The sequence below is a fragment of the Petromyzon marinus genome, chromosome 7 (assembly GCF_048934315.1).
Source record: "Petromyzon marinus isolate PM22_M1 ecotype Great Lakes invasive population chromosome 7, UKy_Petmar_22M1.pri1.0, whole genome shotgun sequence".
Classification (NCBI taxonomy): domain Eukaryota; kingdom Metazoa; phylum Chordata; class Hyperoartia; order Petromyzontiformes; family Petromyzontidae; genus Petromyzon; species Petromyzon marinus.
The window spans coordinates 6,845,839-6,859,735 of NC_133673.1; the positions used below are offsets into that span (position 1 = coordinate 6,845,839).

General features: G+C 46.4%; 1 protein-coding gene across 13 annotated transcripts in view; it reads right to left on the bottom strand.

Annotated features, from left to right (window-relative positions):
• Positions 1–252: 252 nt before the first annotated feature.
• Positions 253–13,897, bottom strand: part of PPFIA2 (PPFI scaffold protein A2) — a 351,275-nt gene continuing 337,630 nt past the window's right edge. For all 13 annotated transcript variants that reach the window (XM_076065293.1, XM_076065299.1, XM_076065297.1 and 10 more), the window contains 2 exons: positions 7,362–7,459; positions 253–5,129 (listed from right to left, as the gene is read on the bottom strand). In XM_076065293.1, coding sequence (XP_075921408.1) covers positions 7,398–7,459 — 62 coding nt within the window. In that variant the 3' untranslated portion in view covers positions 253–5,129; positions 7,362–7,397. The remainder of the gene's footprint in view (positions 5,130–7,361; positions 7,460–13,897) is intronic.

The following is a 13,897-nucleotide window of genomic DNA, read 5'->3' on the forward strand; positions in this document are numbered from 1 at the left end:
GTCAAGACAAATTATTCCAGTCTCTTCTTACAGTCTAGGGTCAAGATCTCATCATGGCCAAAGCCACGGATAGCACCAAACCTCACCCAACACTTTCTACCCTCTCCCAGATCCTACTACTGCTGCTGCACCGTAGACAATCTACCTCTAAGATCTTCCCCGAGCAGCATCTTGGGTCGAGGCTTAACATGCTGAAAGACGAGGCAATGAACAGCAATTCATATAGTTAATTAAATAATCACACACAAGACATTGTTGAACCTTCATCCTCTTTTTTTATTGGCAGTGGCATTGACCAGAGAAGCAATTACCTCTTAAAATGAAATAACACTCTTCCAGGTCAGCTTTTGGAGCATGAATAGGACACAAACACTGTACAAAACCTGCCGTTGACATGTTTACAAAGCTGGGTGCAGGCATTGGGGGGGGGGGGGGGGGAGTGGCTTGGCTGCAGGCATTTGTCCGCCTTCGTGCTGCCGTGAGAAACAGCACCTGGCTTGGCCACAGCACAAAAAAAACCCATTACAAAAGTCGGGCAAATAGAAAATTCTGGATTTTACCACGCAGGAGGATTACCGTTTTGTTGCTGTTAGTTCGGACACTTTCATTCCTTGCTGGATGGCTAGAAAAGCAAGGGCAGAGACTACGTTAACCGTGGAATAAACATAAATGTTGCCTTTTCCCCATCCTAATGTTTTCCTAGTTTTTATATGACTGCGTGGCATCGCTGTGGGTTTAACGGGGTGGGGGGTTCAGTCGGGCTAAAAACTGAAACCTGGGGTCTATCTGGATCAGTGACCCGGATTTTTGTTGTTCTTCTCAGAGCAGGCAAAAAAAACACATCTCAGTATTAACCCTCGCTATGGCTGTGGCTACGAGTCGCGCGTGCCACCTACTCCAGTCCACCAGCGACCCAGACAATATTCGAGTCCAGGTCGGGTGACTTCAGAGGTCTTGTGGCATAAAAAAAGATGGCATCATAATATTTTTCTTGATTCACAACTTCTAATGCAGGTGATGATGCAAATGACAATGACCGTGCCAGATACTTATTATGGCGATGCGCATGATCAGGCCAACGATGACAATGATGACCGTGGATTACATATATTTTCTTTTGGTGCGAGGATTATTCAATAAAATATCTAACACACCTGTAGGGTTAACACCTTGGCAGAATAGAACACATGCAAGTATATTTTGGTCCTTCTTTAAATAAAGTTAATCAATTGCTTGGCAAGTTTTCATTACAGATGGTAAAGTAAATATTAAAAAGATTGCACACTCCGTGCCTCATTAGCAGAGGTGTAACAATTCACCGCCCTCATAATTCGATGAATTGTGACGATCAGATTTAAGAAATTATTCATTTGAATATTTGTTTTTACATCGTGGTGAATGTAGCAACAGCCTTTGGCGACTGTATGCCGGGCCACCCAGAGGTTCAATGTAAGCCCGGGACAAAATGTCACTTGAGGCCCCCATTATTCCACTATCCATAGGCCCACTGTGAGGCCCTCTGTTGTGCGAGGCCTAGGGCAAATTTCACCCTTAGCCCCCCACCCCCAACTCTGGGCAGCCCTGCCTGGAGGGGTCCACTTGAACCTTTTACATACAACATATGAATCGATTGGCGGTAGCCCGGGTCACCGCAAAATATTGGTGGGCCGGGCATAGTTTAAGGTTTTTTTTCTGGGAGCATCGCTGGTACTACCACCCTGTCCTGCCGGAGGGAGACGCTGGGAGCGATGATGACGATGTCGATCCCGCCAGCACGACCGTGACCGCCGGCCGTACCAAGAGAGCGCCTGGTGCACCATTGCCTCCAAGTGGTCTCGCTCCCAAAGACAAGGGGGGTGGCCGCCCCCGTAAGAAGCAGAACGTGCTGGGGCATGACCAGACCAGCATCCTGATGTACTTAAAAAAAAATAGCCATTGCCACGCACAAATCCCCAGCAGCCCCCCTTGTTTATGGGTGTTTTGCGTGTTTTCTATTTCCATATTTGGCGTGCGTATCGGGCTCAGTGACATCTCCCGTCTTCATAGGCCTTCTGGTTTCGGAGTTTTGGAGGTTTTGGCACCCCCGTGTCACCACCAATCGATTCATATATGAAATGAAAAACATTGATGACACCCGCGGTGCGATTGCGTGCATCGCATACACCTTAGCAATCCGCTGTAAATCGATGACTCGATGCATCGCCGAACACCTTCTCAGCAAGTTTCCAAAGAAACCGTCCGTAACTTTCAAATTCCGGCGCTGCTCAAACTTGACTGCCGAGAGTCCCAACGTCGAGTTGCACCGCGGGAGTGCATGCACTTGTGCTTTTGGCAGCGCTGCCAGCGGGTACACCCATCGGGGTCCCATGGAAACGTGCCAAGTCTTGTCAACCCACGCGGGGCTCGAGATTCAAACCGTAAACCCCCACACTGCACGCGCTAAGTTCCAACTGGTCACGCCGTCGCGTCCTCTCCCGGCGAGCGAGCACAGCTCAGAGTGTCCCGTGCATCGCAGGGGTGACGCGGATGTTAAAAATGCATTGCCGTGTTTTTGCCGGAACACGATTTGCACTGCGGTCAAAGGAGAAATTCTCTGGGAATACTGCCCCGCGTTTTTTTTTTTCCAAAAATACGGAAACACAAGCCGGACGCACTGTGCTTTCATAGAATGTAATCATAGAGGGTAATTGCACAATTGAACACATAATTGCGCAAGAGGAGAAGACTGTCAGTGTGGTGTCAGTGGGGTTTTAAATAAACTGCTGTTACTTGGCACTGTGAAATGGACGCTCCGTACCTCGACCAGCATGCATTACCCAATTACACACACAAAAAACCTGCATGTAGAAATTGCTTTGTTGAGCTGAGCCTGCATGATCTGCCTGTGAATCCTCCCTCAGAGCGTAATTCACCACATGACTGCCACATTGTTTATTTTACTCCCTGCAGCCACATTTACCTTCTTCCTGCTTCCTCAAGAGATCTCATTCCTCGTGTCGATGGTCAGTGGGAACCGGCCTGGATCTCTGCATCGCAATTCCCATGGCAGTCCCTCCTTAACTGAGCCAATCCTAAAGCAAAAGCTTGGCATCCTATCTTCGGGCATGGTTATCAGGCCCTGCCAGCCCGTGCCGCAACCTTTCGTCTGGGCCGACCCCGTAACCTGGCGTGACATAATCGTGGGATCAACGTGAACGTCACGTGATCGTCTTGCCAGGCCTGGTTACATTAAAAGCACATGGTGAAAAAAACACAAAAGCAGTGGACTCTTAACGTCACTCAGCCGAACCCAGGGGAAGTCAGCAATCAAAAAATCAAGAGGCATTTTTTTCGAGTGCGGTGAAAAAAACAACCCCGCAATATTTCAAGAGCCGCAATGCACGTGAATAACGTCACGACGCAGCCGCATGCGACCCCGTCGCCGCTAGGTTGACGATCCCCGACTCAGCCGAACCTAACCGACGCCTGTATTCAACTTGGTGTAAAACCAACGTTTTAAGACTACTTTCAGACTGCCACCTTCGAGAATGGGGGAGTATCGGAGAGGGAGGCATGGGTTTAGGGGGGAATAGCAGCAGTGGGCGATGTGCCCGCAGAGACTCGTGGCTCGTGGGAACGTGACCACGTGGAGTCGGACACTGGTGCCGATCCGGCGACAGAAATGGACTGTTCCTGGGCTGGCAAAACCTGGTTCTCTGTGGCTGCATTAAAATTGGAGTATAGCTGTGCCAAGCCAGCCAACGAGGTTTAGCGGTGAGGATTTATTTTAGCTTACAGCTCCACGTGCCCCGAATCCAGGTTTGGTGTTGTCTAATTCGCCCGACTGACAAACATTGCCCCATCTTAAAAGTGTACGAATTTGGCTTATGCCTGAAAAATTTGATTCCACATTGTAAGTAGGAGACAGGCTGGTGTGTATGATGTATGATAACAGCATACCTAAAACAAGATATATTACTTTTATTTAATTAAAACACCTTATTGTTGGAGTGCATTCCCAGAGAATACATGTTGCTTCAAATCAAACAATGCAAACAAGCAATGATTCTAAAATAAATCCTTGGTAGCAGTCATAGCAACACACCATTTGGTCAACTGAAAGAAAAAAAACAGGGATTCACATATTTGCAAGTGTGAAATCCAGTGAACCATTTGAAAGGGAACTCAACACCAACACAAACATGAGCACATTTGTGTGCGAGTGAATGAGTGACTCAAACGTGAGGTGGGTAAATATCGCAAAATCTTGCCAGCCACTTTCAGGAGAGGTATAGACATTTCTCGACAAAAAAAAAGAAAAATACGTATACGCATGAGGTTGGCGAATGCAGTGAGCCCGACAGCCGTGCCGGGGGGGGGGGGGGGGTATAGATTTAAGAGTGCCGTCCTCACTCATAAAGTAGACCGCGCTCCCTCAAAACGCCCGCCAACACGCGTGACCATTCAAGTCACGGGAAAAAGAAACTTAACGGAGCTGCGTAACTTGACCGCAGCAGCGAGGGTGCAGCACGCTCTTTGTGCTGTTGACATTTCCCGACATCTCTCTCCTCACGCTCTTTCTCTCTCACGCTCTTTCTCTCTCTCTCTCACACACACCTGTGCAGCTTTACAAAAAGAAAATCTGCATATTACCTGGTAATTACATTTTCCCGATAAATTTACAAAACATCCCCAAAGCACAATTCGACCTTTTAGGTACATATACATACATCAGTATCGTACACAACCTGCAGAACAGCACGAAAAAAGGAAGCCGTCGCCAGCAAAAAAAAACGTAAAACGATAAATAAATTTCCAAGCAGATTAATGGCATTGTGTACATGATATGCAAGAGCAGACAGTAAAAGGTTCTTTTTACCGAAAGTGAAGAATTTTACACAATACAGTCATCGTAAGGTTTGGATCGATGGCAATATAAATATGAAGAGAAATTACAAAATGAAAGACAATTGATCTTTCAAAAAATTGTACAAGGAGCGCGCTTGGTCCATGCCGCGTGAGAGGTCCTCTCAGGGGGCATAGAGGGATGTCTTTGACTTGGCAAGGCCCTGCTTCATGGCGGTGATGCCAGGTCACCGACCGCTGTCGTCAAGTGGAACTCCACAATCAGCGGTGGTAACGGGCGCTCACTGCAGCAACAATGACAGCAACACGAGCAGATACAGCCACCAATCAACCAACGGCAGGCAATAGCGCACAATTAGCTGAGAAGTGCTCTCCTAGCGACAATAAATCAACACATTTCGCCTGCCGTCAAGAAGGTCCATTGCCTGAAACATCACCTGTTACATTATTGATTTCTTTTTATGCTCTTGGTTCTTTCGGTAAAGTCACGTAGATAGAAAATAAAAATAAAATAAAAGAAAACCAATAAAAAGGACTTGAGACGGATGCACTGCGTTTTGTTATTTGAACTTCTACACCCACTGCCAATGCACTATCACGTGTTGTTGTTGTTCTTGAGTAACTACCTCGCCTCGTATACAGCAGTGTGTGGGTTCAATCCCAACCCTGACTCCTCTATATTTGGTGTCGGCATTGTTCCCCGCAGTGGTCGCGTGGATTTTTCTCCGGGTCCTCCGGTTTTACTCTCCACATTTAGAGTCATGCGCTTAGAGTATTTGGCTGCTGTACATTTCCGCATGACAAGCCACTTTGTTGAGCTGTCATTTGTGGACAGGTCGCTTCTGAAAAATAGCTACATAGCTCAGTGGGCCTTACCTGGTAAAATAAAAAAAGAGTTCATAGTTTTAACATAGTGAGTGGGTACTGCAGGTGGATGCCATCTTTTACACAGGTCCGTGAGGTTCAGCACTGTGTTAAGGAGCACCGTTCTGGATAAATGATCAAACGATAGAATAAATGGACTTGCGGGCAACATGGTACAAGGGGGGAAAGAAGTGACAAGTAATTACGAACTCTCAATTCGCTTGGGACATTTCAACTGTGGGGGGCTGCTGAGAAAACATTCAGCTTTAAACTCAAAATGGAATGAGAAAAGAGTGCTTCCAAACGAATGCAATGCCGAAACAATCTATAAGGGGATTTCACCTCCCAGCTACCCATTAACTCCTCGTAAACAAGATCTCACACTGCAATACACCCCCTGGCAAATGTACTAAACAGCTTGTCTTTCCCGCCAGTTTTATTAAATTACAATTGTGTTAACAGTGTCATGTCACGAGACAGATTATTCATTATAATCTCTCTAAGTGCAACTCTTCATGTGGAACAATAGCCCATGGAAGCCGATATCACAGAACTATCTCTGAAATTCCCTGACGTGATCTCTGGTCCACAAAATGAGGTGACACTTTCCCACCTCCTCTGCCGCTGATAGGTTTGCAGTTCACATGACACTGAAATAGATATTACACGTTCTCAGTTAATATAAATGCAAAAACTAGGAGCAGAACCAAACTTAATGTAATGGGTTTTTTTGGTGGAGTCATTGGTTACTGGGCCGAGAACCATCAGCTCACTACACTCGTGAACCCGCTTTAAATCACAGGCGGCTGCCTAGATTCGAATCTAGCAATGCCAGCTCAGTGCTCCGACCACTGAGTCACCCAGCCCCGTCTAAATTAAATACAACCTTAATGCCACTCTTGTTTAACATCAGACTACTTTGGGATATGGGGCAATGCAGAAGAGTGCCTTGTATAATTAATTAAGATATATTTTTTGTGTATTATTTTATATAATCAATAGAGCTGTGACACCTCTCCCACCAGTGATTCAATCTCATGATTGAAGGTCACGTTTCGATTCAAGAATTGATGGCAAAAATAATTGGTACATATAGCACGTCGAGTGGCTGCAAAGGTAACAAGAACCCATGACATACAACTTACACGAATCGAGGCATGTACCATGAGCTTAATAATTTATATTAATCATGGAATCGATTCATTGGTCCACCTATTTTAATTTGTGCATTTTTATTGGCGGTCAGTGTGAGTCTAACATTGATGCAAAATCACTATTTTCGCAATATTTTCGAAACGTTTAACCACCGTGTAGATTTTCACGGCTTTTTGCTGTAGAGCTCTCCGATGTGTCCGGCAGGACGTCCGACGTTTCGCTCCCACACGCCGGGAGCCCCGGACTGGCCGATTTCAAAATTCAGTCCCAGCAAGCGAAACGTGCGGTACTACCCCGCAAACACGTCGGACAGCTTTGTCTCAACCACCAGGGGGAGAACGCACAGACGGACAAGCGACATACGGGAAGCAGCCGCACCCATCGTGCAGCGATGTTACATTGAGTAGACAGCCTAGAAGTGGGGCGCTGTCACGTGTTGTGAACGTTGGGGGGGGGGGGGGGGGGCGGGGAATAGCCTCGGCTCGCCCGACACTCACTTGGATGGCGTGAGGGACCGTGGCACGTGTCGGGTATCAGCACGAGTACGTCCGCACGACCGAGGATGGGTCAGCCCGCTGCGTCCCCGCCGTTGCACCTGGGAATACAAGCACGTACACACACGCACGCACACACGTATATAAAAGATAAAAACAAAGATCCCCCGTATAGCCTTAACAGACTGTAGGGGCAAGTGCTGTAAGTGCTGTTAGCGAGCACCTATGAAGGGCACCTTTGTCTCCCCAGTGGCAATGTTTACACATCGCACCAGGTACTCGTTTGAGACTGAGTTGACCTAGGAGAGGTCCAGGACTGGTTCAGATAATCGTCACTGTGGTGTTGGCCGTGAGCGCGGATCAAACTCGGGCCGCTTTGGTTCATAGTGCAGTGCGCTAACCGCTACACCACCACACACACAGACACACACGCGCGAGCGCGCGTACATACACAGATTTCACATTTAGCCTGAGAGAGCATCGTGGCAACAAGCGCTGTGATTACCTCGTGCTACTAGAGGACGACGTAAGGGTGCCGAGGCACGTAATAAGCGGTGTGGTCAGTACAACAACCGCCATGTGCCACTAAGTGGTGCTGATGTCACCACGGCGCTCGTGCCAGGCTATGTGCACTTTAAGGCCACGTGATGTGTCGAACGCCCGCTGGCATGAAGTCACAGGACAAACTCAGGTGCCGTGAGTTGGCTGACTGAGATGACTGGCAGATGCACCACCTCTCAGTAGGGTACGATCTTTACTCCCCCGGGTTCTGTGGGCCCAACAATCCACCTCATTCCTGCAGGAGCCAATCTCATCCCTCCATCTCGGCGGTGGACGTCCTTCCCGGGAATGTTCCCATCCATGGCTGCAATTCTGTTGTTAGTCTCGACCAATGGCCATCATTGCGACCGCTCCCCATACACACGTATGCAAGCATACACAGACAAAGAGACACTCATGTACACACAAATTAAACCATCCATGTAACCTTGTGGACTATATAGGCTAGAATTGGACACACAGCGAGTCCTCGTTTAACAAAGTAGATGCATTCCTGAAGAGGGCAGCGTGAAACGAAAAACGCGTTTAGCGAAAACTATTTCCCTACAAATAACAACGCTAAAGTTTGGCGAGATACGATGTAAGCACACACAGTAAGATGGCGGGACTAAAAACTGACGGGATTGTAATGTATCATTCGACGTACTGTATCACATCGCTCATCTGCGTAGCTCAAGAAAGTAGTCTGTCATCGACCGTTCAGAAACCGTGTTATAACGGGCGTGTTCAATCATGGAGGAACCGCGTTATAGTGAAAACGAGTTGTAGTGTGAATACCACGAATTAAGCGAGGATTTACCATATACAGACAAAAATCTCTCAGCCTTAATAGACTGTTAGTGAGCACTTATAAAGGCCGGCACGGCACACGAGGGAGTGGGTGGTCAGCACCATGCCTGGCCATCTTTGTCTCCCCAGTGGCGATGTTTACACGCCGCACCAGGTACTCACTCGAGTCGATCTACATATATATAAAACATAGACACGCACACTCAAGACATGAATGCACACACACAAACCCATAAGCAGACAAGCATAATAAACCAAATAGTTTTCAAGACAAAACCACACTCACACGCATTCAACTATAACCATGGCAGGTCCGTAGCACAAACTTTAAGAGCACGGAAAATAATTTACACGTCCAAAAACTATGAACGCAGGCGCACAGGCACGCGCACGTGCCCATAGACACACAACACAGAACACAAGCACACAGAGATCTCTGTTAGTATGCGCTGCCACACTGCCATTAATCATGCTGGCAAAAGCCACCGTGGTACGGAAACAATGCACCAAACAACATAAGCATATGTTAGGCAGCTTGACAATTAATGGAGCGCAGTACATCTGCATCCCACGCATGCTGAAAGGTCACCTGCCTCATCAATAAACGTCTGTCGGCAGGCGACTGCCGTTAAGATACACAGAAATAGTTTCAGCTCCTTCGTACTTTACCCCCTGCTGTAACGACATATTTTGGCATCGCGTAATTTCGCCGGTGTTTTGCGGCAGTGTTTTCCGCTGCGTCTTCCGCTGCGTCGGAGAAACATCTTTGCCAGGGGTCTATTTAAACAATTTTTTTTTTTATTTTACCCGGCAAAGCCCACTGAGCTATATAGCTCTTTTTCAGAAGCGACCTGGCCACAAATGATAGCTCAACGAAGTGGTTTATCACGTGGAAATTTATAGCAGCCAAATACTCTAAATGTGTTTCTAAATTTGCAGGGAAAAACTGGACGACGCGGAGAAAATACCACATCACCACGTAGAGAGAAACATGGAAACTCCAAATACACAGGCGTCAGTGTTGGGATCAAACCCACGACCTCCTGCATACCAGGCAAGGTAGTCAACATCTTGCCAACACGGCGCCCCTCTGCTTTGCGGCATAAGTTTCCACGTTTTAGCGACAAACCCGGCACTCTGGTGTACCTTGAGAAGTTATTCTTGTGAACAGAAACTCCTGAGGCTGTTGAAATCAATATTTAAATATGTTGCACTTACGCGATGTTTCTTTTGCAGCACAACTGTTATCTCAGAGGGACGTAGGGACGTGTGTACTTGAAGTTCCGTGCAGAAAGTTTTGGAAAGAATCAATGAATTATACGTGCATTGGTCATCGATGTAATACATAAATACAGGATTGGGTTATGTATAATTCCAGTTGCGTCAAAAATCTCCACAAACGATGGAAATGTTGATCTAAATTTGCATTTTTATAGAATGAGCATATAAAAATACAGCATTTCATAAATAAACCCACAAGTTTGTTCTCAGCAATATGTGATGAGCACTTAACATCATTCTAAGAGTAAAATGTTAAAAGACCATATTTGGTATCTTCTCCAAACACTTGTGCAACTTAAAACGAAGTCTGCGAAAGATTACCAATTTTACTATTTAAAAAGAGAACTGGCATTTATTTACATTTGAAAAGCGGCCCTATTTTTTATTTTCAATAAATTAGCTTCTATAAAATAGTGCTCATATGTATAAACTGCACTGGTACACAGACAAAGATCCCCCAAATAGCTGTTAACAGACGACTGAGGCAAGTGGTCTTAGCGAACTCCCGTTAAGGATGACAGGAGCACAAGCGGTGCTTGTTTGGCCAGCACTACACAGAGCACGCTTTTGTGCACTCTGTACACACATATTTCAAGTCAAGTTGACCTAGGTGAGAGCTAGGGTGGATTCCGATTTCACTTGCCACGCAGCAGAGTCAGGTCACATGGTTTGTAAGGCAGTGTGCATAACCGCCACACACTACCGCTCCGCACGGGCAACATAACCAGAGATCAGGCATCAATGCCGTTTGTTCTGAAGCGATCACATTAGTGCTCCACTTTAGGCCAATTAAACACAAAGTGATGATTTCCAGAAAGCCAGCATGATCCATGAACGCATCCGTGCACTCGACGTAGTCCGTGTGTGGGATCTGCAAGCAGCCCTGGGGCTCAGAGCCATTAAGAGCTGCGCTGCTACCGACAGTGGGGATTGGACAACGCGTTGCTTCTGCTCGCGTGCAGATTTCGAGGAACGTATGTAATGGGATTTTTTTTTTAGCGGCACAGCAATGCACGCTGGCTTTACCTACAACATTAATGAGCTGGTATACGTTATTGAGATTAGAGGAAAACAAAATCCAATTTGTCGGATCATTTAACATTTTGAATGCCTTTTCAATGGCTTTGCTGGGTGATACTTATTTTTTTTAAATTAAGTTTAAAACCCAGTAAATCAATTATTCGAAATTTCCCATAAACCTAGCCTATCATCTCTGTATTTAATACAATTCTCACTACTTCGGAGGAAGTCAATGAGACTGGCCCCAACCATATAGGAATGTGGAATTTCAAATATTGGCTTAGGTTTGTTAACGAAGAGGAGTACAACCCCGAGCGTATTTGAGTCAGGAGACACTGACTTCCTCTACTGTAAATAAATAACATCAATAAATACATTATTTTTGGGACAGGTCACAATGACATCTAGTGGTCGAACTCGACAATCAATTACAGTACGAATATTGGCAGAAAAAAAACCTGCGCATTGCATTTTTAATGAGTTTAGATGCTTATCGACTCATTAAAAATGCCCTCCCACAAACACGGATACAGTACGCGTAATTAAAATAATGCGTTGTGTTCAGATGAAATTAACAACGCTAAAGTACACGTTGTACGATAGCTACTTCCTTGCGCCGAGCACCTGGGACATTTATTCTAGTGACAGCACTTCGAAGCACTTATGTACTCCGCTGAACAGCAGACTCACACGAAACCCTGTCTGACTTTCAAGAGACAAATGCAAAGCCCCCCCCCCCCCCTGTTGACACTAAAACAGAAGGCTGTCGACACTCTCTGTAGTTTTGAGTGATTCAAGTGCAAAGCAGTGGATCGTATGAGGTTGGTACGCTCGCACCCACGACGAGAGCAAGGGGGTGTGGGAAAGTGTTGGTGCAGTGGTAAGTTCCACTGCCATATCAACACGGTGACCTGAGTTGGATTCCTGACCGTGGCTGGCATTAGCTGCGAGGTATATTTAAACCGGTTCTGCCCAACCCTCCACACAAACCAAAGTGGTGAAGTATGGTCAAACAACCAATGTAACGGACACTGCATGGAGGGTCTTTATCCAGCCCGTTGATTGACAAGGGGCTATAAATAATGTTTTTTATATTATTATTTACAGAACAAACACAAAGATGGCCCTTACAGACAGCCAGGCCTACGGCTGTTATCGAGCCCCTATTTAACGCCAAGGCATGCCACACGAGGATGTGGTGTGCTCAGCCGCCTTTGTTATCCCCAGTACCGATGTTGATGTTGACTGCACTATATTGGATTTTAGGCTTAATGCACACAGGCAAGGCCCATACCATGTTCAGATTTCCACTGCCACTGGTGTGGAAACAGGCCTTGGTATCCAGGAGTCGAGCCGGAGTCAACACACGATTGGAGCACTGCACACGAACCACCACGTGCCCAATACACGTGTGCACAATGTGCACGCGTGTATTGAGCACGACGTGCACACGTGCAGCACCAGGGGTGGTGATATGTTATCTCTCTCGCCTGGTATTCAGGAGGTCGCGGGTTCAATCCCAACCCGGACACCTTAACATTTGGAGTTTGCATTTTCTCCCCGTGGCCGCGTGGATTTTTCTCCGGGTTCTCCGGCTTTTCCCCTCCGCATTTTGAAACATGCGTTAAGGCTATTTGGCTGCTTTCAATTTACACATGATCAGCCACTTCGTTGAGCGATCATTTTTGGCCAGGTCGTTTCTGAAAAGATCTATATTGCTCAGTAGGCCTTCCTTGGTGAAATAAAAACTAGTTTATAATAGTGTATAAAGACAACGATCCTGAGATAGCCTTAGTGGACTTTTGGGGCAAGTCCTGATAAAATAACCGATAACACTTGAGGGGGTGGTGCGTCTAGCACCATTTCCAGCCGCCTTCATCGACCCAGTGTTGATGTTTACACATTCGGTACTCATTTAAGGCTGAGTCAACCGAGAGGAGGTGCAATATTAATTCAGATATTTCCCATTGATTTTATCTGTTGCTGGAAATTTTACCCATTTAGCTCCGCACAGACATACACATTCATGTAAAAATAACCAAAGAATCCGTGTATAGCATTAACAAACTTTTGGGGCAAGTGCCATTAGCGAACACCCATAAAAGGCTGGCACGGTACACGACGGGATGGGTGGCCAGGACAACACCTGACCACCTTTGTCTCCCCAGTGATGATGTTTATCCACTGCACCAGGTCCTCATTTGAGGCCGAGTGCACCTAGCGGAGGCCCAGTTTAGATGAATGTCACTGGTTTTGACTACAAGCAGGGATCAGACTCGGGCCGCCGGGTTTCTCATGCTGTGTGCGCTAACCGCTACACTACCGCTCAGGTACACACGTGCGTCATTCATACAGGCCATTCGTTTTTGAATTGTGAATGAATATCTGTCGCCATTCTACAGGGGGCATGTTTGCACTTCAAAGCTGCACTTGGATGGAGCAGAAAATCACAGCGCAGACGCGGAGGCAGTGAGTGGGGAGAGGAGGTTGCCGTGGTGAGGGGGGGATGAGAGGAGAGAGTGCTACTTTGAAACGCTCTCTCTCCTGCATGCCCCTCCATGCCTTTGAGCGTTAGCAGAAAGCTGACAGAAGTATGATAACATGTATTTTGAATTTGTTTTGCCTATTTCTTTCATTCCTTGTTGGGTTTTTTTTATTTAAAGCTTTCGTGACTGCAGTAATTCATATTCTTAGCTCTTTCGGTAAAGTCTCACGTTGAAGGGAAACAATAAAATAATAAGATGGATTCTGGCTTAGCAATCATTGGAAGGATTTGATAAACGATTTCAGGTCTTAATTGATTGTTCACGCTTACGGTGGCTTTCAGACAGCATACATTAATTTTTCGTCTCCCCCCTCCTCTTTTCAGAACATAGATGGACTCGTCC